This window comes from Coregonus clupeaformis, chromosome 11 (genome assembly GCF_020615455.1).
Source record: "Coregonus clupeaformis isolate EN_2021a chromosome 11, ASM2061545v1, whole genome shotgun sequence".
Lineage (NCBI taxonomy): Eukaryota > Metazoa > Chordata > Actinopteri > Salmoniformes > Salmonidae > Coregonus > Coregonus clupeaformis.
In genome coordinates, this window is record NC_059202.1 from 16,455,680 (window position 1) to 16,479,624 (window position 23,945).

Below are 23,945 nucleotides of genomic sequence, written 5' to 3' on the forward strand. Positions count from 1 at the left end.
TGAGATATGGGCTTTTCCCTGGAGGAAATAAATTGATAAATAATTTATTAAATATGATTAGTTCTATAAAGAGGCAGAGAGAAAGTATGGTCTGTAAGAATGCAATGGCAGTTCTAACCCTATCTATTTATTATCTTTATTTAATTGACTTTGAATGACTCAACATTACACAGAGAGCGTCCAAGCCCAAAAGCTCAGCTATTGACTTGACAGCTGGGAAGCAGACAGCCTATTCACCATGACCTCTCAATGCCAATGATGTCATTTGCCACGATAATATCTTTACTGATGACAGCTCCAACCTCTTAGTTCCCAGAAGTCCCCAGAGCCAGGCTCAATTCATCAATATTGGCCAACGATGCTCATGTCATACATTATGGTACATGAAGTGGTTTTAACGTCAAGACAAAATGTCACTTTCTATAGTAATTTGGTCCTTTCTTTCAGTAACTCTTTGGAAAGTTCTGTTTTGTATTTGCACTGAATACAAACAAGAGTCTGTAGGATGAAACGTATTGCAGAACACATCTAACTGTATGTGTGAGATACAGATGTCCTGGTGTGGCGTTTTTGGACTGTGTTAAAATATGATGATTAACAGTACCCTGGGAGTGATGCTTAATTGGTTTCACCTCTCAGGGACACCTCATTGGGTCTCCTCAGTGGTCTGTGGGAACCCCACCCCTCTTCCTTCTCCATGCCAGCCCCACCCGCCCCCAATGGAGCCCAAAATGCAGCAGGGCTTCAGCTTGTGTATGGGATTTAGCTCGTCAGAAGCTCAGGGTCACCTCGACTCCCCCTCACTTTGAAATGGACCCCTGGTGGCAGCTCCTGGGAGAGCCCAGTGATGTCTCTATCAGCCTGTCAAAAGAGATAGCCCGGGGCTCCACTAGGTCCCCCTGAGCCAATCAAACTCTTCACAAAGCACAGACGGATGCTCTTTCACCAGCTTGCTACTGCAGAGGAGGGGGAACGCCCGCCACCCGACTGGGATGCTCAGCACACCAATCAGTAGGAACAAACTCCCAGTGCTGAGGTCCAGGGCTCACCTCAGCCCAAACTCTTCTTAAACTAGGGCTATTTTTAAGTGTTACTTACTAGATTATTTATTTAACTGAGAAAACACACCAACTTAACAATAAGTTATTTTAAAGGCCTACTGGTTGGAGAGCCAATGATAAAAAAGGCCAATATCTAAGAACTCTGATAACAACAATGTTATATGATTAAAGTTGCAAAAAATATTCCACATGGATTTGATCCATCAAGCAATATGTTCTTAGTCTAGAAATGTCATGAGAATAATTGATTTCCCATTGAAAATAGATAGTAATTTCTCAAAGGCAATGAAAGAGCCAGTTAATGTAGGCCCATCAAGGATACATCTGTTTGAAAATCATCACATTCAAATCTAATACATATAAGATCTAAAGCAATCTTCCAAACACACCAATAATCATCTCTAAGTAACATCACATCAGTGCTTGAGGCTAATCGTTGTGAATAACTTGAAGATGACGCGAAGCAAACCGTAAAAGACCCTCTGATTGAGGATTATGTCTGATGGAGAAGAAACCATATGTTACTCTTCCAGGAACTCCATCATGGAGAGAAAGACTATCATGGAGCCGTGTGTGTGTGTCTGTGTAGCCACTATTAGGCAGTGGAGGTGATTTTAATGGAAATGTGAAGCACTAAGTGCTGAGGATGGTGAGTACTCTCTGTGAGAGATGAGCTCTCTCTCATGTGGACCCTGTTATTGTGAGAAGGCAACAAAAGCGCTGCATTAGTCACCGCGCCGGACCGACGTACAGTGCTTTGATGTGAGCTCAGTAACCAAGGCAAAGCGGTGGCCAATGCGTGATCTCTGTTCCAATGGGTGTGTTGTGCAATCAGATGTGTTTACTGTTTATACAGGGAGAGAAGTGGCATAATCCACCCCAAGTACAGTGTAGTTAGGGAGAAAATCAGTCTGGAACAACTCCAGTCTGAGATGGGATTGTTTCTATATATTACAATTCATAAAAAATGGATTTGAGGATATATAAAATAGAACATACCAAAACAGGAAACCTGAGAAGTTGCACAGTAGACTGGAGTCTCAAAGTTACACGTATCAAACTTTCCTTTGGCTCGGTTCCGAAAATGTATTCTTCATAATAACAAATATTCTGGTCATTGAGACAAAGGATTGTACAGTGAATTGACATTTGAAATAAAATAATTATATACATCTTGAATATAAAAAGGATCCCTGCACAGTCTCATTGAAGATCTTGATCACTTTTCTAGCCTCTCTGGATTAAAACCTAATTATGACAAGTGTACCATATTACGTATTGGATCGTTAAAAAACACAGTGTTTACACTACCTTGTAGTTTACCAATAAAATGGGCAGATGGTGAAGTAGACATACAGTGCCTTGCAAAAGTATTCATCCCCCTTGGCGTGTTTCATATTTTGTTGCATTACAACCTGGATTTCATGTAATGGACATACACAAAATAGTCCAAATTGGTGAAGTGAAATGAAAAAAATAACTTGTTTCAAAAAAATTGAAAAAATAAATTACGGAAAAGTAGTGCGTGCATATGTATTCACCCCCTTTGCTATGAAGCCCCTAAATAAGATCTGGTGCAACCAATTACCTTCAGAAGTCACATAATTAGTTAAATAAAGTGAATAGTTATGCACGCTCAAGTTTTCAGTTTTTTTGTCTTATTTCTTTGCATCTTCAAAGTGGTAGGCATGTGGTGTAAATCAAATTATACAAACCCCCATAAAATCCATTTTAATTCCAGGTTGTAAGGCAACAAAATAGGAAAATGCCAAGAGGGGTGAATACTTTTGCAAGCCACTGTACTTGGTATTCACATCTCAAAAAATATAAATATTACCATAATCAATTTCAATAGAAAGTTTGCAAAAATAGATAAGATTCTGCAACCATGGAGAGATAAATACTTGTCTATTTATGGAAAAATCACATTGATTAACTCTTTGGTCCTATCACAGTTTACTTACTTACTAATAGCGCTGCCTACTCCAGACGACTCGTTTTTTAAATCATATGAGCAAAAAATATTTCATTTCATTTGGAATGCTAAGCCAGACAAAATTAAACGTGCCTATTCATATAATGAATATGAGTTTGGGGGTCTAAAATGATTAAATATTAACGCTTTAAACCTCTCACAAAAATCTTCACTCATACATACAGTAAGTTATACTTAAACCCAAAATGGTTCTCCAATAGATTATTAAGAAAGGCTCATCCTTTGTTCAAAAATGGAATTTTTGCCTTTATACAGACTGCAACTTCTAATTTACGACTAATTGAAAATGAAATGTTGTTTAAAGTACCACCCTTTCTTAAACAAGCCATACATAGCTGGTTACAATTTCAGTTTTATCCTCCAGAAAAGATAGAACAAATATTACAACAAATGTTATGGTTAAACTCAAATATACTGATTAATAAAAAATATGTTATTTATGGAAGAATTGTTTTTAAATGGTATTATATTTATTAATGATCTTATGAATATAAATGGTGGAATGATGTCGTATATGCAGCTATCTTTGAGTTTTTCAATTAAAATTATTATACAAAATTCTTGCCACCAACAGAATGCTATATATACAGTTGAAGTCGGAAGTTTATATACACCTTCGCCAAATACATTTAAATTCAGTTTTTCACAATTCCTGACATTTAATCCTAGTAAAAAATCCCTGTTTTAGGTCATTTAGGATCACCACTTTATTTTAAGAATGTGAAATGTCAGAATAATAGTAGAGAGAATGATTTATTTCAGCTTTTATTTCTTTCATCACATTCCCAGTGGCTCAGAAGTTTACATACACTCAATTAGTATTTGGTAGCATTGCCTTTAAATTGTTTAACTTGGGTCAAACGTTTCGGGTAGCCTTCCACAAGCTTCCCACAATAAGTTGGGTGAATTTTGGCCCATTCCTCCTGACAGAGCTGGTGTAACTGAGTCAGGTTTGTAGGCCTCCTTGCTCGCACACACTTTTTCAGTTCTGCCCACAAATGTTCTATAGGATTGAGGTCAGGGCTTTGTGATGGTCACTCCAATACCTTGACCTTGTTGTCCTTAAGCCATTTTGCCACAACTTGGGAAGTATGCTTGGGGTCATTGTCCATTTGGAAGACCCATTTGCGACCAAGCTTTAACTTCCTGACTGATGTCTTGAGATGTTGCTTCAATATATCCACATACTTTTCCTTCCTCATGATGCCATCTATTTTGTGAAGTGCACCAGTCCCTCCTGCAGCAAAGCACCCCCACAGTATGATACTGCCACCCCCGTGCTTCACGGTTGAGATGGTGTTCTTCGACTTGCAAGCATCCCCCTTTTTCCTCCAAACATAACGATGGTCATTATGGCCAAACAGTTCTATTTTAGTTTCATCAGACCAGAGGATATTTCTCCAAGAAGTACTATCTTTGTCCCCATGTGCAGTTGCAAACCGTAGTCTGGCTTTTTTATGGCAGTTTTGGAGCAGTGGCTTCTTCCTTGCTGAGCGGCCTTTCAGTTTTTTTTTTACCCATTTGCCCTTATATGAAATTAAAATGTACATGAGTCAAAGCATTGCTGCAGTTCAGTTGAACGCCTCGATCAGACCGAAGGCGACAATGCGTTTTGGTACACCAGAAGTACATTCATTTCCAATGGAACGCTGTGTTTGCCTTGCAGCATTGCGTTGCAGAGGCAATTGCAGTGTGTTCCGTGTGGTGCATATGTTGGATAAATCCAGCGTAAGCATCAAATTGTATGCGTAGACTTGACAGAAATAGTAGCAAAAGGTGAATGTTTAACTTTTGTTGCACACACATCCAGTACAAATGTTGGATTACATCATGAAAAAAGTTTGACTGCAGACTTTTTTACGCAGCATTGATGCAATGAGGCTGTCGGTCTGATCAAGGCATTACTACTCAAATCCATAAAAGCAAAACAGCAGAGGTTTGAGTTAAACAAAACTCTCTTTTTATAAAATGCATGAATGGATGCAAGCTGGGCCGGGGTGGGCGGACGGCGTCTCTGGCTCTGTGATTGACAGCTCCATGTGCTGCCCTCCTAGCCGGTGCAGTGCACAGCCCCTGTCAGGGGGGTGGCAGACACACAAGCGGGAGAGCAGCTGACTGCACCCCCGCAGCAGGGGGCACGGGAGAGGGGGGTAAGGGGTCGCAGATTCTGCTGGCACTGGAGCATTGTCATCGTAGCAGACTGGGCTGTGCCATTTTCAGAAGGAGCCCGGGCCTTTCATCTAGCATGTCCACGGGGCTTACCTTCTCCTCCGTGGTGGGCTCTGGACGCTGGGCGCTCTCAGCTCGCTGTACTGCACCTGTAAAAACAAACAGGAGTTTGGTCGGAGGCAGGTAATCTGAGCTCAGTGGAGCGCACGGTAATGGCTCCCCCGAGGAGAGCTGGTGCAGAGGAAAGCGAGGCGGGTTCGCCTGTAATGAATCATTTTTTAAACACAGGAGCAGAGGGGATTAATCACAGGGAGGAAGGATTTGAGAAGTCAAGGGTTCCGTACCAGCGTACGCCCCCCTCCTCTGCCACAATCGCAATATTAGAAGCAGACATCAACTGTTGAGTAACCTGCATAATCGCTCGTGCAAGTTCTGTCCTTTCTGAGAAAACTTTATACGAAGCCAAGAATTGCCTCAGCCAGGGGTTTCTTGACTAAAGTAGGAACTAGCATCGATGGGATGTCGACCTTTACATGCTTCAGTGGGAACTCAAAGATGACTGATTTCTGAAAAAAGAGACCTGCCACTTTGACATTTGAACTTAAACCTCTTTTTCCTTTCAGTTACAGTATGTTTGCACTGCAGAATTATGAGGCTCAACATCAAAGATTGTCTCAAGTTTCAATGTTTTGCAAATCATTCTTTTACATAGATTCCAATATGTCCAAACATATTTGTAACAAGAATTAAGGCGGAAAATCTAGAATTAAACTTCCAAATTGGAACTTACTATGGCCAATGGTTTAAATAACGTAAGTATCTAAAATATCTTGTATCATTGTGTAATTTTTGTTATGTGTCTAGTGAAAATAACATGCCAAAACATATTTTTTTTAAAACAACAATGCAAAACAGTTTAGTTTTAGAAACTCAACAAGATGAAGTTTGAAGCAAATTTGCTTTCAAAAGCATGTTTGTTTTTGCTACAACAATAACATGGTTCTGTTGAATCAAGGTAGAGACTCCATACTAATTACCAAACCCTGATTATTAGAATGGTAGATGGAATGAATGAGGGAACAAAGTGACTGCCGTCTGCAACAGAACATGAAACTGTTCTCAGAACTGACAGATGCTTCTTATTTCAGGACAGACACACTCCTGTCAGAAGTCTCGGCTTTGTAGATTTGCACAGGCACTAATTGCCAAGTAATTTTGCTGTGAGAAAGGAGTCAATTTCCAGCCTTTTTAATATGGCTCGACTGTGTCCATACCTAGGCCTATCTAAGGGTTGGAGTTCTAAGGTAACAACAGCAATCTGTGGACTATTGTTATGGTTCTTGTGTTTGTGTTATTCAGCAATATTATTATTCACAGAAGTGTATGTAGTGGTGAGTCATTATGAATGTTCTGTTTTGTAGCCATCATCCAGGACATAGCTGATCCGTAAACTAAAAAGTATTGTCTCCATGGTCATTTTCAAAACGTGAACAAATGTGTCACATATAAAAGATGTGAGACATATAAAAGATGGTGAAACTAAATGTATTCATCATGTTGTTTTGCCAACTTGCTCAGCCGAAAAATCACATAGGCTTCTCTCCAACAACATCACTGAACATTTGGCAATAACTCTCAGAGGGACATCAAGGGGGCAGCAGAGAAAGAGACTGGGGTTCAGAGAGTCTTTCCAGATCCAGACAGTCACGTATCCTGGCTGAATACTGTCTGTGAAGTACCTGGGAGAGGAAGGAGCTGTGTTGCACTATTTCCTGCCCACGGTCAGCCTCTCTCTCAGTCAGAGAACAGAACAGAGAGTGAACAGGATGAACACCCAGCTCCACTTAAAGTACAGCACCCTGCCCTGGCAGCTATTTGCTATCAGCCCTGTGATGTAACAGCAAATGACATATCAGCCATGGCTAATATATGATCACATATGGCACCCAGCAGGACGGCCGGGGCTCACAACTACATTCATTGACTCCCCCACCCTGATGTGACAGGGGCCACGTCAGAGTGTCTCAGCTGACTCAGAGCTGGGCACCCCAGCCACACACAACTACAGCCATTGGGGGCCCTCCACCGGCCCCTGGCCAATCATAGTCCCGGACGCCACAGCGCTTTTATCACAGAGAGACAAAACTGCTAATCAGGGACTAGGCTGGAGCGATATGGCAGAGGACAGATCAGAGTAGAACCCATCCAGGCACTGGGGCGACTGCATCAAACTACTGCCAGAAATAATTGGGCCAGGGGTGTTTTAAAGGCATGAGTCCATTAATAATCAAACAAAGCCAGAGGATATTTCCCCAACACTTGGGAATTCTGTTAGAGCAAATAATGCATATATCTTTAGAGAATTCACTCCCTCTGTCTGTATGGAAAATTGGACCCTTACCTTTTGAACATCAGAAGGCACCCTCTTGATGAAATCCAGTATTTCATTATTGTCAATGGCATACGGATTGCGCAGCTTCTTGGTAAATTTGTTAACGCCTGTGAAAACAAGGACACATTAATAAATAAAGATGTCATCCAGACCTGCATATTTTTAGAAGGACAAAAAAATATTGCAACCCCATCCCTAGCTCTTTCACTGCCATAGCCGCTGGAAGTAGCATTTTTTTGCCAATTTTTTAAATTTGTTTTCCAGTTTCTTGAAATACTTTGTAAATGCAACTTACACTGTATTTCTATGTGAAAACTGAAATGGTCTTTTCATTCCTTTTCTATTTTAGTAGACGCTCATCCAGAGCAACTTACAGTAGTGATGCATACATTTTCATACTTTTTAGTCCTGTGGTAATCGAACCCACAACCCTAGCATTGCAAGCTCCATGCTCTGCCGACTGAGCCACATCATCACAAACCACTTGATGTGTCAATGTACTCAATTACTGTATTGTGCATTGTTTTTCTTCATGGTGATGGAAAGTCTACAGGTACAAACCTAGATGACCAGCCTATGTACAATACACTAATGTATATTTACATTTAAGTGGTTCGTAAGGATAGTAAATTGATACTGCACAAAAAGTGGTTGTTTTCCATGTTATTGGATCAAGACAAATATTTAATTTGATATGGATGTTTTGTGTCTTTGCCGATAACTTTGCACCTTTTGATGTAAACGTTTGAGGACAGGGTTTTGATCTTTCTGGATTCCATTAGAATGACAATCACAGAGAAAGGGACAGGGAAACAACTCTTACAATTCCAACTCTTGAATCTTGCAAGATACTGTTCTTAATTATGCAACTACCTTTTTTTGCCAAAGCAGAGATGCTGAAAAATACTAGTAGAGGCCCAGTGAAGAAAAAAATAAATACAAATTATATACTTTAACTTATTTTAGTATAATTGTTTTATTCTCTTCTGATCTTTCAGGGGGTGCTGCAGCACCCTCAGTACCCCTACTTCCCATGGCTATGTTCACTGCTGTGTGAAATTGCACCTTGTGATGCTATTTGAATTGATCCCTAGGAACTAAATTGAATCAGTACATCAATAAGGTGGTGGGGTTGTATGGACAGTGCAATGGATATGTATCATCATAAATATACACTACCGTTCAAAAGTTTGGGGTCACTTAGAAATGTCCTTGTTTTCGAAAGAAAAGCACATTTTTTGTCCATTAAAATAACATCAAATTGATCAGAAATACAGTGTAGACATTGTGCCATTGGAACACAGGACTGATGGTTGCTGATAATGGGCCTCTGTACGCCTATGTAGATATTCCAAAAAAAATCTGCCGTTTCCAGCTACAATAGTCATTTACAACATTAACAATGTCTACACTGTATTTCTGATCAATTTGATGTTATTTTAATGGACAAAAAAAATGCTTTTCTTTCGAAAACAAGGACATTTCTAAGTGACCCCAAACTTTTGAACGGTAGTGTATAAGTTGGCAGCACAACCGTACAGAGGATGCTGTAATGCAGACAGACACACACACATCCATGACAGCTTTTGAACAGAGCCTGATAGTTGACTGCAGAACATACATTTCAGTCTGTGTCCAAAGGCGACTCAGGTCCTCTGAGTACACATTCAGTACAATAGCCCAGAGCAGAGATTACCACCAACCTCCCCTCCCCCCTATCAACACCCCACTCCCAACTACCTTTCCATATCACTCAAACGACAAAAACATTTATGTTTTCATTCAAATAAGTTTATTATTTCTCTCTAATCATGTTCAATACTGTTATTTCTCCCCATTTGGTTGCATTCCACAGTATTTCTAGAAAGAAAACAGACCATAATGGTACCATATATTCACTGCTAGCTACAGCATTTACCACAATGTGTACAGAAAGAACCTAAGGACCTAAATGTGTGCAGACTACATGAAAGGCTTGCCTTGCAACCAGAGATGGGGGTTAACTGTGGAGTCAGGAGAGTGTATCAGTGCTGTTGTTTGATATGATTTTGGTATTGATTGTGTTGGAGGCAGTGTAGAAGTACAGTTAGTTGTGGGCCAACAGCTGGATGAGGAGTGTCTGTTTCCCTCTGACCGCTGAGGCAACTGTCTATCTCTGTAGGACTGGAGCAGATAATGAGGGTTTACACCAGGAGCCTACACTGCCCAAGGACATCCTGTTTTATGTACAGCATGATGCTCTCCCTGCCTCGCCGCTCGGCTTTGTTTTCTCACAGACCCTGGGCCTAGCCTTAGACTGGTCTGCTTACATCTCACACTGAGCAGAGCTCTGAGCACAATGGGCCTCTGGAGCTAGCAGCCTGAGCTCTGGGCATTCAAGAGGTGTGAGTATTGCTGAATGTTCAAATTACTGTTATATAATGGATGTAAGCGCTATTTACTGTAATTGTCTTTTTTCAACAATGTTTTGCCGAAGGGAAACTATTCATTACAAAATACAGTATTTATAATAAAAAATAATGGTGTATATTTGACTTACCCCATATGAAGATAATGTAGCGCAGTGGGATGTAGTATAATGCTGCTGTTGCCACAAAGAGAACCAAGCAGGCCAGGCAGGACAGGAAGGGCACAGACCAGTTCAATGTGCTGTGGATGAAATATTACATCAAATAAAGTCAGAATATCATTATGACTAAGATGTTACAAGATACTGCACAATCAATAATGTAGTTGCTAGCCAAAGCGTTATACACCCACTTCTATAGAGAACATTTAACTCGCCAGTATACTGTAAACATAAAATGTCAAACTTACTTCTTGACTCTTTCCCCTATGCATGCGATTTCATCCAAAATGTTCTGGACAGTGATGACGATCTCTTGGACCATATGGATTTTCTCCATCAGTCCCTTTTTCCCAGATTCCTAAAAGTACACAGGCACTGATGAGGTCTACTGTACTGAATGTCAATTGTTTAAGGAAGCAGACAAAGCCCAGTTCATCTCTGCCGTGCTATCATGAGTAATTCATCTATTGAATGGCCTATAATGTCTCTTCAGACTATGCTTTTGAAAATGAGACAGATTCAACGTTGGAAAGCTGTCATGATTTCGGCTTTTGTCCGCCACAAACAATGGAAGTGCTCTACATCTAAATCACAGATTAACTGGAGGATGAGACGGACATAAAATGGCCATCAGCAATCAGGCAGCATCCCAGATGACCCAGACAGGAAGAGCAGAAATAGGCTTCATGGTTCAACCAATCCACAAGTCTCCATGGGGCGGGTTTAGACTTGTTTTGCCAGTGCTATCCCACCCACCTATATACTCCATGTGTCTCTCTGTCCTCACACCTCTGTGTGTGTGAGGGAGCAGTGGCTCAGCCATCCCAGATCACAGGGTTGTAATCATTGGATGTATTCTCACTCATATAAGACTCTCATATCATGTGAATGGGCTTCGGCTATGTCCACTTTCATCACCAAGGTAGTGTTAATAGTGTTATATTGTTCATTTTGTATTGCTAAATTAATATCATGGTGCAAAAGCCGTGATATGATACAGACATCCTATATAGAGCAGATGGACATGGTATGGGAAGGTGTCTCTCAATTTCAATGTGGGGGAAAAAAATAGATATTCTTCAGTTGAAATAGACATGATCAGATGAGTGCTGGTAACGGCAGAGAAGAAGCAGCACTGTGAAGCTTTCCAGAGGGAGAGGAGAGGCTGTAGATGATAACACCAGTAATGTGAGCTAAAGACGGCTGAGAAGACATCAAAAAATGTATGAAAATGTATGCACTCACTAACTGTAAATCGCTCTGGATAAGAGCGTCTGCTAAATGACTAAAATGTCAAATGTAAAAGGAGGAAATAATGACAGGAATGATGACAGAGAAGAGCGAGGAAGATATCTGATGGAGTCTAACAGGAGGCTTGAGGATGTCTATATGTTTATGTTAGAAGGCAGTTCCAGCCCCAGTCTGGGCTCAGTGACAGCGTCCAGACAGAATGCCTTTATCAGAGTCTCATGAGGCAGCCCCTGGGAAAACACGCTATCCGCCAGCCCAGCACAGAGAGACTCCCCACTGTCAGTCCCAAGTCTCCTCCACAACAAACACAGGAAGAGAGCAATTCCCACCCCTGTAGAGAGCCTCCCCTACTAGGCCACTGGAAATATCTCAAATATGCTCTCTCTGAGAGATCCGTGAATAGATTATTATCCCAGTGTCATACAATAGAGACGGAGGGATAGTACTGTAGCCTATCATCCTATAGAAGAGACACGGCACTGTCTGCAGCAAGGCATAAAGAAAACCTCCAACCTCAGTCTAATGTGAATGCAGATCCTTTACTTCACATTAGGTGTTAATTGAGCTCTTTCTCCTGAGCTCTCATTGAAAGCAGATTTGTGCCTGCTAAAAGCCATTAAGATCCATGTCTGTGTGCTCCTGATGGACTGAGAGAGCTGCGCACAGGGAAATTAGAACTCACTGGATATGGAGCCTCATCAGTTAGGCTCAGATTCCCTTTCATATCTCCATCTAAACTTGTTTAAGGCCCCCTAAACATGAATTAGGATTCAAACCTGATTAGAGATATGAACTCTTATTTAACTGTAACAGATAGGCCTGTGTGCACAAGGTAAATGTAGCCAAAGATTACTCAGGCAAAAATAAACCAGAAAATTACATTATTGAGCTTTCATTTGAAGAAAAAAAAAGGTCCCAAAGATATGTACTATAAAGTATGCATCAACAAGCTCTCCTGATTATCACCATTCATTTCCCTTAAGACCCTTGAAGTACTCTATCTCCATAGTGACGAACATTGGAAGTCCTTTACTACATCACTCATTTGATGATATTATTTATCTTTGTTCATTTCTCTTTTCAGCTCCCTACAAAACTGTTATGTGTTCCTGATAAACAAAAAAAATAAAACAGCTTCCTCTGAAGTGGAAAGGGATGGGTATACTGAGGGGGATGGACCACATAAATCGTAAATGTGTACTGATTAGAAAACATGTGTCAAATCATATTCTCATTTCAGATAAAATTGTAAAAGCTACCTTTTAAGGTGGCGTAATGGGAACAGATTTGATCTCCTGCGCAAAGGTAAATAGCAAATGTGGTTTCACAGGCATGTTGGGCATAATCAAACGCTTAAGAAAGCTCATTTAACAATGCTTTAATTTGAATAAATGGCATCAAATGTGAATATTAATTCAAAGCTTGACTGAATATTTTCTAGTGACTTATTCCACAAAGGCGTGAAAATGCAATAAAAACAGCTGTGATTTTGGCATGGGTTCTGGTATGGTCCTAAAACAAGCTAACAAACAAATGGATACACAAACAAACATGTGAGCAGTGAGCAGCTCCCAGAAGCAGTACGTGTTAGAGGGTACATACCTACCATAATGCCCATAACTGATTATGACATCAGCAGTCTGTCTGACCGGTGTGCTGAAGGTGACCCAGTGGTGACTATGGTCTGAGGGGGTAAGAGAAAGCACCCCTCCAGCTCAGTCTGCCCCGTCAACCCCCCTACCCAACCCCCTGCTCCCCTGGACAGTGCTTGAGGAGCAACGCTTCCCCTCTCCCTCCCCCAGACCAGCCATACCAGCCAGAGGCCATAGGAGACCTGTTTTATCTTCTCTGTTCATTATGATGGAGATCTATGGGCTTGTTTTGCTTTGTATTTTTGATGTTATGATTAAATATTGTCTATCTGCACAATTGATACCTAAGGCCAAAGGGAAGTCACTTTGGCCACACATAATTTGTAAGCCGTCTCTTTCCCTGAGGACAGATTTGTTCACAGAGAGAGAGAGATCTGTTGTGTATTATCCTGCTGTAACGTAGCCGGGCCTTTCGTCTCTCCTTAACGTCATGCCTTCACATTCCTAGTGCTCTAGTGGAGGTTTACATATTTCTTTCCTCCAGGGGAAAACAGGGGAAACACATATTTGAGTGTTAATGGTAATCTTCTCAGAGGGGATAGTTGACATCTTTGCAAAAGGACTAGGGAAAAAAGTAGTACCTTCAAAGTCATCACATTTTTAACACTGATCACTCTTTAACCCCAAATAGTTTGAAAGAAGACTTTGATATGAAGTGTAAAGCTACGCTGCTTGATCTGCCTGCATGATATCACATTTAAGTGACAGCAAAACCATAACACGACTTTCAAATAAGCCACTTTAAATTAAAGCTGACAGCTTAAAACAAACACAGGCAACTGCTTAATTAGTAAATGAAAGAAGAGAGTGTGAATGGGCTTAGCTGGCTCACGTTAAACCTTCCAGAGAGGACTTCAGGGAACAGGAATTATTTGGTTTAAACTATTACTGAGCTCCGCAACACATGGATATGTATTTTGAAAAATCTCCTTCCTGCTTTTTGAAAATCGTTTTTTCTTTTTTAATCTAAAAGAAAAAACAAACGTGAAAGGAAACCAAAAACTGCCAAATCATTGAGATGTTAGAGATCTGCTTCTAATGATCCTATTTCAGTAGTATCATTATTAAAAGCCACACCATGAAAGCAGCACATCCTCATTCACTATTCATACAAACACATAATTGTCATATCATTGCTATATGTTTGGCCGCAGGATTGTCTCTTCTAAGCTCTTATTACAAATGCAGTGCAGCTAAGCGTACGCTGCATTATGTGTATGCACACATATCATGAGAGTTTCATCCATGAATTAGCCTTTGCTTTCAGACAGGATTTGGAGGACGGGCCTGTTTTTTAGTGGGGTGTTCCTCTCCATATGAAGTTAGCCCCTGGTCATCACAACATAATATATTGAGCATATTATGGATATGATTCCTGGGCCTAGACGCACTGCAGAGGGATCATTGCTTGGAGGCTTTGCAGCAGATCCACACTTCCCACCATAAAGCAATAATGCACATCCCATTAACTCTTCGCTCTCCTGACTAAAACGAAGGAAAATGTCTAGATAGGAGGAATAAGGAATATAGACCATGACACTTTTGTCTTCTCCTTTTGGTGTGGGTGGGCATTAAAATAATTGTTTTGGTATTTACATTTTAGTCATTTAGCAGACGCTCTTATCCAGAGCGACTTAAAGTTAGTGAGTGCATACATTTTTCATACTGGCCCCCGTGGGAATTGAACCAACAACCCTGGCATTGCAAGCGCCATGCTCTACCAACTGAGCTACACGGTATTGAGTGTCAAGAGATAAAATCACATTCAGATGAACAATTATAAATATGGCATCATTATGAATACAGAGGTCCAATTGTTTAAGTGAGTGATAATCTTTATAGAATACATACAGAGATCTGTAAATATGTATACTGCTGTACCATTGCGCTTAGCCTAATTTGTTATGGTAGGGAAAAGGTCAATCCCATAGTAACAATCCCATTTAGAAAAGTCTGGTGAATAAATCTTCACTCACAAACTTCAATTAATGATGCACTTCAATTAATGATGAAGTTTAACGTAGATTTTGAATTTCAAAGGACTGGGATACTGCGGCAGAGCACATTTGTAGTGATACTGAATACCCAATGGAATAGAATGAAAGTGCTGAAGGAGACGTGTTAGTTCACATGGCATTACTGTTTCCTACATTCTGTCCTAATTTTGAATGCATGAAATGTTCTCTTCTTGGGTGAAGACAAGCTTCTGAGAGACCATTTCCAGTGGAACTATGCAAAAGTCTCAACTAGAACTTGTATAACTGGCATACAGAATATTAGACTATTAAAATAGTTAGAAATAAATAAAATAAAATACCTTCTCATCTTCCTCCTCATCGTCGGTCATGTTCATGTTCGCCTACAAGAGAAAGGAGAGGGGTAGAGTGTGTTTTCAAATGGACAGGGACACGCGGGCACTGGAGCATTTTTAACAAACATCTAGTAATGAAATTCTGCTCTTGTACATTTACCCCTATTGGGAGAGGCCTGTTTCATAGAGACTGCATCACAGGGGTGACCTCACACAAAAGGAGAGGTGAAAGAGGGCCTTCCTCACAAGAGCACTGTCACAGCAAAGCAATCTAATTTCTTCACAACAGAAAAACAGAAAGAGGAAAAAAAACATTTAATTTGGATGCCGTTGCCTAGTTTACTTTACATCAACTCAAACCTGATGCCTGCATGGTGCACACTGTGACATTGCCTGGGAACAGGGCTGTGTTACTGCCGGGCACAGGGTCACAGAGAGGTGACAGAGGTTCCACACTGGATATGAGGGTGAACCCGTCTTTAACATTGCCCAGGGACTGCATCTTTGCCAGCAGCCACAAACACAACCAGTGGGCTGGTGTTGGGGATGTTGCTGCAGGGAGTGGATGTTTGAAGGCCAGGGCCCTGGCCGTCAAGACGGCTTACAACACAGTGAAATTGGGGGGCATTGAGAAGTGGGAACTGCATTAACCTTTACAGACATGGCTAGGGGAGACTTGATTTCCATAACCTAGACTTTGATACAGAGGAGATAGCCGTACCATCTTGAGAATGTAATCAATACACTGTGTCTACAACAGTATCACCACAGCATCAATACAATGTTGTATGCTCAAATAATACTGCATATGCCTCAACATAGTAAATAAATGAAAAATGCATTTTGCTAATATTTTACAAAAATTATGTTAACGGCATACTCTTCATTCACTATTATAGGGCATTATGGGCAGTTCAACACAGCCAAATTCTAGTGGGAGTGCCAGTCTATGTCCTGGGTTCTGAGAGAGACAGAGGCTGCTCTGCTCTGTATGCTTCTGACCAGTGAGTGGGCGAGGGGGACATGAAGAGCTGCCGTGACATGTGTGTAGTATAGAGCAGAGCTGTATGGAGTACAGTACAGTAGGAGGAAACACTCACCAGGTCCTGATTGCTGCTGACCCTCTCCGTGGTCACCTGGAAGTAGTTCCAGCCGATAAGCAGCAGCAGGAAGAGGGGCATCATGAAGAGCTCCCAGGTCCACACCATCACCATGAAGGTCTGGAAGGACAGGGGGAGGTCAGGGAGAGGCATAGGGTGGGAGAGAGTGGTGTGTGAGTCTCACGAACAGCACGGATACAGCACGACGGGTGGCATCGCCGTCATACAACATGGGCTAGAACCCAAGCCCAGACACAATGTCCTGCTTCCTGCTCACCTCACACATCCCAGCATGCACCTCTCCAAATAAACATAATGGGTTTACCTACCGCCCAAGCCCCATGAACAGCACAGCAGACTGCAAAGCTACGCCACTACACCAACCAGCATCAGTTTCCCCACTTAGTGGCTGGGAGGTAAGACATTTGGGGATAATTTTTTATACTCCAAAATCCCATTCATTTACAGCGATAACAGTGTTGGCAGTGTGCCTTTCTGCAGAACAGAAAGTCTGACAAGGGTAGGCATGGAATCCTGTCTTTTATACAGCATATCAAACCCTCTTAGACTGGGAAGAATTTGGGCTGTCTGACTGACTGTGACTAGGCACATATGGCAACTGGAGAAGCATTTGCAACGTTTACCCCTCCACAGTGATGATAGTGAGAAAAGCCAAGACCCCTGGTAGAAATAAGATGGATCACACTGAATGAGTAATCCCTCATAATTCTGTAAAGAAGCGGCGGTAAGCACAGCACACAACACCCACTGTACTTCACAGCAGAGCACTAATTGGACCGCTGCATTTAAACCCATTTAGTGACAGCCTAATGAGTTTGGCTCTAGATTAAATGATCCACTATGTGTGAGGAGGAGCACACCAACAAGTTGACAGTGAAGAAATGAAGTCTTCAAAGTTTGAATTATTTTAAATCTATTACTGTGAAACACTCTGCATAGACATTCATTTTACCCATTTCTGAGGAGGCCATTTTCTTTTTTAATGGATAAAAGTACTCCATTCTATATCATAAAATATGATTTACTCTTTGAAAGGTACAAAAACTCCTATCTTTCTTCAACTTTGTTTTCATGAGAGGAGGAACTTAACCATAAGGCTAGTAGAAAACAAACCTAGTAACCTACAACACCCAATGGAATGAGGAGTGGGATAGTTTCTCAGTACACTACACTAGCTCACTACAATAGCATGCTGTGTAGTTTGAATGTGGACTGCTGGGGGCTTGTTACAGTAGAAACAATATGTTTGACTTAGGCCTGAGACAGGATGTGAACCGCTGGGGCCTTCAGGCCTCCATTTGAGCCTTGTAAACAGCAGACTGGTCCTGTCATATCAGCCTGTTTCCAGCTCTACTGGCTCTGGGGCAGTCTACCTACTGCCACGCCAGGCCTGGGTTCAATGGATTCAAACTGCCACCAGGGAAATGTGAACCATGAGTAATGCTCCAAACACTAGTCCCACACAGCCCTAGGCTTCCCCATCACATAGGTTGACTATCGTTCAATAATATCAGTGTAATGAGAAGTGTAGGAACAACACCGTGGGATGACCAAGATGTGAGGACGCAATTTGAACAATATGTTACTGAAATTTCTCCGTAACAAATTATTTGAATTATGCATCCACAACTAACGCTGGTGGGAAAACCTAAAGGTAAACAATGAATTTGCATGATGTGTGGAGGTAGCTTCAGCATGTCTGCTTTAGTTTTTTGCATATGTTGTCACCTCTATTCACATGAGGCTATTCTAAAGCGACACTATTTTCACCCCAGAGGAATTCAGCAGGCTGGTGGACAGGTAGCTTGTCATATCAAAAGCATTCCCTAAAAAAAAAAAAAACAGAGATGAGCCCAGCAGGAATGTTGAACCCCCTTGCCCTCCCTGCAAAAGCTGCTACATTAACCACTAAAGTCTAATTGCCTGGTCTCTGTCTTCCTGTGCGAGTCAACAGAGGGAGCCAATTCATTTCCTCCCAGTGAGTCGGTAGAGAGAATCTGTCACAGGTATTCATAATCGCCCACTAATGCACATTTCTGCTCACCACGCGCTGGCTTGGTGGACAAGATAAAAGGCTAGAGAAATACAACGCCTTGTGTCTAAAAACTGGGCGCCTAAATGAGGGTATAAACCAAAACTGTCAGAAATATCTCCTCAATTCCTCCCTTACATGCTTTTTTAAAAACACAAATAAAAATGTTACTGTGAGCATCTGGGAAAGCCGCTCAAATTCCTTCACTCAGGCTCACTGAGCTGCGTTTTCGCCATTAGATATCCCTCATTAATGAGCAGAGTCAAAGGTATACCTTTCCCCCGTCTCCTCACATTCTCTGCTGCTTCTGTGAAATGGAGACAGAACTAATTCGTCGCTAAGTGGTTTATGTTTTATTAGCGCCAAGCGTGAGTGATTAAAGGACTGGGTGGACAAAGCGCAACCTGTCAAGCTTAAGTGTACATTTATATTGAAAATAATCCACCTTTTAATGGGCCTCAAAGTTAGGCTCCATTTCATTTCAGTCTGGAGAGCCGTCCTGCCGTTTTTTTTTATCCCACTACAAATTCCACATGACAACGGGAACCTTAAAGTCCAAAAACACTACAACACTAATATGTTACATTGGTGGTAAAGCAGTCATTTATTTCACTAAAAAGGACAGAAAGCAACAAACAAAAAGCAGTGGAGCTAATAATTAATGATCTTCCTGAACGGTACGTTTACACACAGCAGAATTGGATAATGAACGACTTGTAATTGAACAAGTGTGTCTGGGAGGAGTGTCTTTAATGTAGGAAACCTCCCTTGACAAACACCATTTTACTGAAAAATGCCTACATGATTATGCATGGGGTGTCTAATAATGAATTAATACAAAATATTAGCGTGCGGTGGAGTAGGTGATGGAGATGCACTCTCCTTAGCCACCTGTAAGAGCCTGGAGAAAGGCCGACCCTGGGCAACGCCACTCTGCCAGCGGGGTTAACAACAGGCTGACAGATTTGTTTTATAGTGCCATTAATATGATTCCAGTAAATGCATTCTGCGCCTTCTCATGCAGATCCCCTGGCCGGCAGAATCCAGTACCTAATAATAAAGCACTCAGCGATTAAAAGTGTGAATAAAATAACTCTTAAAGCTGAGCAAGCATGGCAGCTCACACCACCCACACTCTCCCAGGAGGGGGAGAGGCGACCGCAGTAGGAACAAAAGGACAAAGACGCCCTCTACAACAGTTTCTACCATCCTGCAAATTGATTAATGGGAGAGAGAGGGCCCAGTCTACCAACCAGACGACTGACTGACTGACAGACTAAACACTAGACAGGAGGGCTGCCAAACTCTGCACATAAACTCAGCAAAAAAAGAAAGGTCCCTTTTCAGGACCCTGTCTTTCAAAGATAATTCGTAAAAATCCAAATAACTTCACAGATCTTCATTGTGAAGGGTTTAAACACTGTTTCCCATGCTTGTTCAATGAACCATAAACAATTAATGAACATGCACCTGTGGAACGGTCGTTAATACACTAACAGCTTACAGACGGTAGGCAATTAAGGTCACAGTTATGAAAACTTAGGACACTAAAGAGGCCTTTCTACTGACTCTGAAAAACACCAAAAGAAAGATGCCCAGGGTCCCTGCAAGGAGGCATGAGGACTGCAGATGTGGCCAGGGCAATAAATTACAATGTCCGTACTTTGAGACGCCTAAGACAGCGCTACAGGGAGACAGGAAGGACAGCTGATTGTCCTCGCAGTGGCAGACCACGTGTAACAACACCTGCACTGGATCGGTACATCCGAACATCACACCTGCGGGACAGGTACAGGATGGCAACAACAACTGCCCGAGTTACACCAGGAACGTACAATCCCTCCATCAGTGCTCAGACTGTCCGCAATATGCTGGTGAGGACCTGCCTGTTGTAAGGCAGGTCCTCACCAGACATCACCGGCAACAACGTCGCCTATGGGCACAAACCCACCGTCACTGGACCAGACAGGACTGGCAAAAAGTGCTCTTCACTGACGAGTCGCAGTTTTGTCTCACCGGGGGTGATCGTTGGATTTGTGTTTATCGTCGAAGGAATGAGCGTTACATCGAGGCCTGTACTCTGGAGCGGGATCGATTTGGAGGTGGAGGATCCATCATGGTCTGGGGTGGTGTGTCACAACATCATCGGACTGAGCTTGTTGTCATTGCAGGCAATCTTAACGCTGTGTGTTACAAGGAAGACATCCTCCTCCCTCATGTGGTACCCTTCCTGCAGGCTCATCCTGACATGACCCTCCAGTATGACAATGGCACCAGCCATTCTGCTCGTTCTGTGCGTGATTTCCTGCAAGACAGGAATGTCAGTGTTCTGCCATGGCCAGCGAAGAGCCTGGATCTCAATCCCATTGAGCACGTCTGGGACCTGTTGGATCGGAGGGTGAGGGCTAGGGCCATTCCCCCCAGAAATGTCCGGGAACTTGCAGGTGCCTTGGTGGAAGAGTGGGGTAACATCTCACAGCAAGAACTGGCAAATCTGGTGCAGTCCATGAGGAGGAGATGTATTTTATTTTATTTTACCTTTATTTAACTAGGCAAGTCAGTTAAGAACAAATTCTTATTTACAATGATGGCCTGCAGTACTTAATGCAGCTGGTGGCCACACCAGATACTGACTGTTACTTTTGATTTTGACCCCCCCTTTGTTCAGGGACACATTATTCCATTTCTGTTAGTCACATGTCTGTGGAACTTGTTCAGTTTATGTCTCAGTTGTTGAATCTTGTTATGTTCATACAAATATTTACACATGTTAAGTTTGCTGAAAATAAACACAGTTGACAGTGAGAGGACGTTTCTTTTTTTGCTGAGTTTATATACAGCTCCATGTAAACATATACTGTATGTTCCAAACTAATGAAATGTGATGTTATGGAGAATCATATCATTGAATGTATTTAATCCTACAATTATAGCAATTATTACCAATAGTGTATCACTCATTATTACCCTGACATTAAGCATGCATTAAAGAGGACACAGTAATTACAAATACAATACTACTAAGCAATACTGTAACTATAGAATATCTATAAAAAGGGGCAATTCTTATCTCTTCTGTGTCTATCTTTGGTTGAGCTTGGAAAGCTACTGTAAGCTAAGAGAAAAACAGAGCAGAGAGAGGAGAGAGCCAACTAGCATTATGGGGGTCAGTCAGTGGGGCTGTGGATGGATGCCAGATTACATGAACATAGCTGAATAAGTTAAACAAGGCTGACTACAGGCTCCAGGGGTATATGTCTCTCTCTTTCTCTCTCTCTGTGTGTGTGTGTGTGTGTGTGTGTGTGTGTGTGTGTGTGTGTGTGTGTGTGTGTGTATGTGTGCACACGCTAGGGGCAGAACAAAATAAAGTAATGTAAAGAGGGGTAAAAACCTTGCATAATCGTCACTCTGATATAGATGTACTTTTTCTGGGTGAAATCAAGGGCAGTGGGAGTAATCTGCATTGCTTCCTCAAATTAAAATGAAAAAAAAAAGAGATTAATAATGAATCAAAGGCCCCAGTGGCAGCTCGGCTCACGCAGGCCTTTTTTACAGCCAGGCTGGAACAGAGAGTCTGGCTGAGGGCTAATGTTGGGGACGCAGGCTTTAAAGCAGCTGTAAACGCAGAGAAATTAGACATGTAATTTGTGGTGAGCTCGGGCCAATACAGGGACAGGCTTTCAGGGGGTGTCAGAGGCAGAGAGGAAGCACAGATGAGATTTCTCTGCAGGGCAGGTAGAGTGTGTGGGCAGCCATGGTGCTCAGAGCTAACGCTAAATAAATATTTCACATATGCTCAGCTGAAGTCTTATTGACTAGGGAGAGAGAGAGAGAGAAAAGAGAGAGATTCTACTGAGAGCGATAAAGGGGAACTCTCATCTCCCTCTTGAGCATGACTGTATCATCTGTAGCAACTCAGACTCCACTAAAGAATGTATACACAGTACACACAAATAAACCATTGGTATAGACAAGTTTCTGATCATCCAAGCCATATCTAAAAGAATAAAACAATATGAGTTTTACTTACTGCAATGGCTTTTAAGTATGCCATGAAAACAAAGCAATACATTTCAATGTAAACTCCATCAATTTAATCAAATTCTAACAATGAATCTGGAAATTAATTTCACATATGAATCTAATTTAGTTTAATTCAGTAATGATTCATAAATAAGGATATTGAAGGCTTACAACTCAAGGAATGTTAAGAAAATTCAGTGGCTGCTTGTAAGGATGCCAGTACTAGTGCAGTATAGCAATAGTGGGCTCCTTATCAAAGGGAAGGGAAGACAAGAGAAGATCAGCAGCGCGAGGCAGGGCATTAGCATTTCATTGCAAGACCGGTGCTGGCCGTTGTCTCCCTGCCTGTCTGACACATGCCAATGCTGAAGCAGGTCTGGAGTCAGGGTGGAGCGGGGCTGGACCAGGGTTGGACCAGGGCGGTCAGTAGGGGCCCCGTGGTGCCTGTCAGTGGTGACCACTCCGACCCCAAGCTCCGGCGCTGGCCACAAGTGTTTAATCCGTGTCGGGAGTGTTAACACTGAGCGACCTCCTGGGTGACAGATCCTCCATGCAAGCCTTTTCCCCCGAGGAGGTGGGGAGGGAGGGAGTGGCATGAACTCTCTCTCTCCCTTCCCTCCCTGTCAGCTCGGCTCACAGACATGTTAGCGCACACGGGCCGAGGCCTTCCCCGTTACAGCCACACACAGAGGCGGTCAGGTCACAGGCTCTGGGGAGAGGTGTCCTCTGTGACTGGGGAGGTGGTGAGCGTGTTAGAGGCAGTCATTACGATACGGCACACTTCATCTGGGACCAAAATAAGCACAATATTAAACCGCTACGGAGGGACAGACAAAGCACCACGGCGGATGCACCAACACAGAGGGCTGCAGTGTTATTCATAGCAACATCATCTGGCTTGTTTATCCTCTGAAATTATAATTTCATGCTGCTTTATATTTTAAATGAAAATGAATATATTATACAATAAAAGACAATTAATTATTAAAATAAACTTGAAAATAACAAGTTTATTATTTTGCAGAAAATATGTTATTTTAGCGCTCTAACTGAGAGAGGACAACTGTCTGCCAGAGAAAGGCTCTCTGTATAAGAGGACGTGTCTCAAGGTTACGGTTACCAGCTAGCCCTAAGAGCTGTCAACTGAGACACTGCCATCCACTGTGGCGACTCAATAACAGTACCGACTATTTCAAATAGGGAGGCGTCGCTCAATAATTGCGGATACTGATATCCCATTCTTTAATAAGGAATACATCTCAGACTATTTTCAAAATCATGCACACACACATCACCATGAAGGGCTGTCTCCCTATCCCTCCCTGTCATATTCCCACTGCAAACTCTGTGAGAACTCCCACAGCCATA

General features: G+C 42.1%; 1 protein-coding gene across 4 annotated transcripts in view; it reads right to left on the reverse strand.

The window, feature by feature from the left end:
- Nucleotides 1–4,505: 4,505 nt before the first annotated feature.
- LOC121576625 (multiple C2 and transmembrane domain-containing protein 2) overlaps nucleotides 4,506–23,945 on the reverse strand; it is a 46,239-nt gene continuing 26,799 nt past the window's right edge. For all 4 annotated transcript variants that reach the window (XM_041889921.2, XM_041889920.2, XM_041889922.2 and 1 more), the window contains 6 exons: nucleotides 16,502–16,621; nucleotides 15,408–15,449; nucleotides 10,436–10,545; nucleotides 10,158–10,267; nucleotides 7,628–7,725; nucleotides 4,506–5,375 (listed from right to left, as the gene is read on the reverse strand). In XM_041889921.2, coding sequence (XP_041745855.1) covers nucleotides 5,316–5,375; nucleotides 7,628–7,725; nucleotides 10,158–10,267; nucleotides 10,436–10,545; nucleotides 15,408–15,449; nucleotides 16,502–16,621 — 540 coding nt within the window. In that variant the 3' untranslated portion in view covers nucleotides 4,506–5,315. The remainder of the gene's footprint in view (nucleotides 5,376–7,627; nucleotides 7,726–10,157; nucleotides 10,268–10,435; nucleotides 10,546–15,407; nucleotides 15,450–16,501; nucleotides 16,622–23,945) is intronic.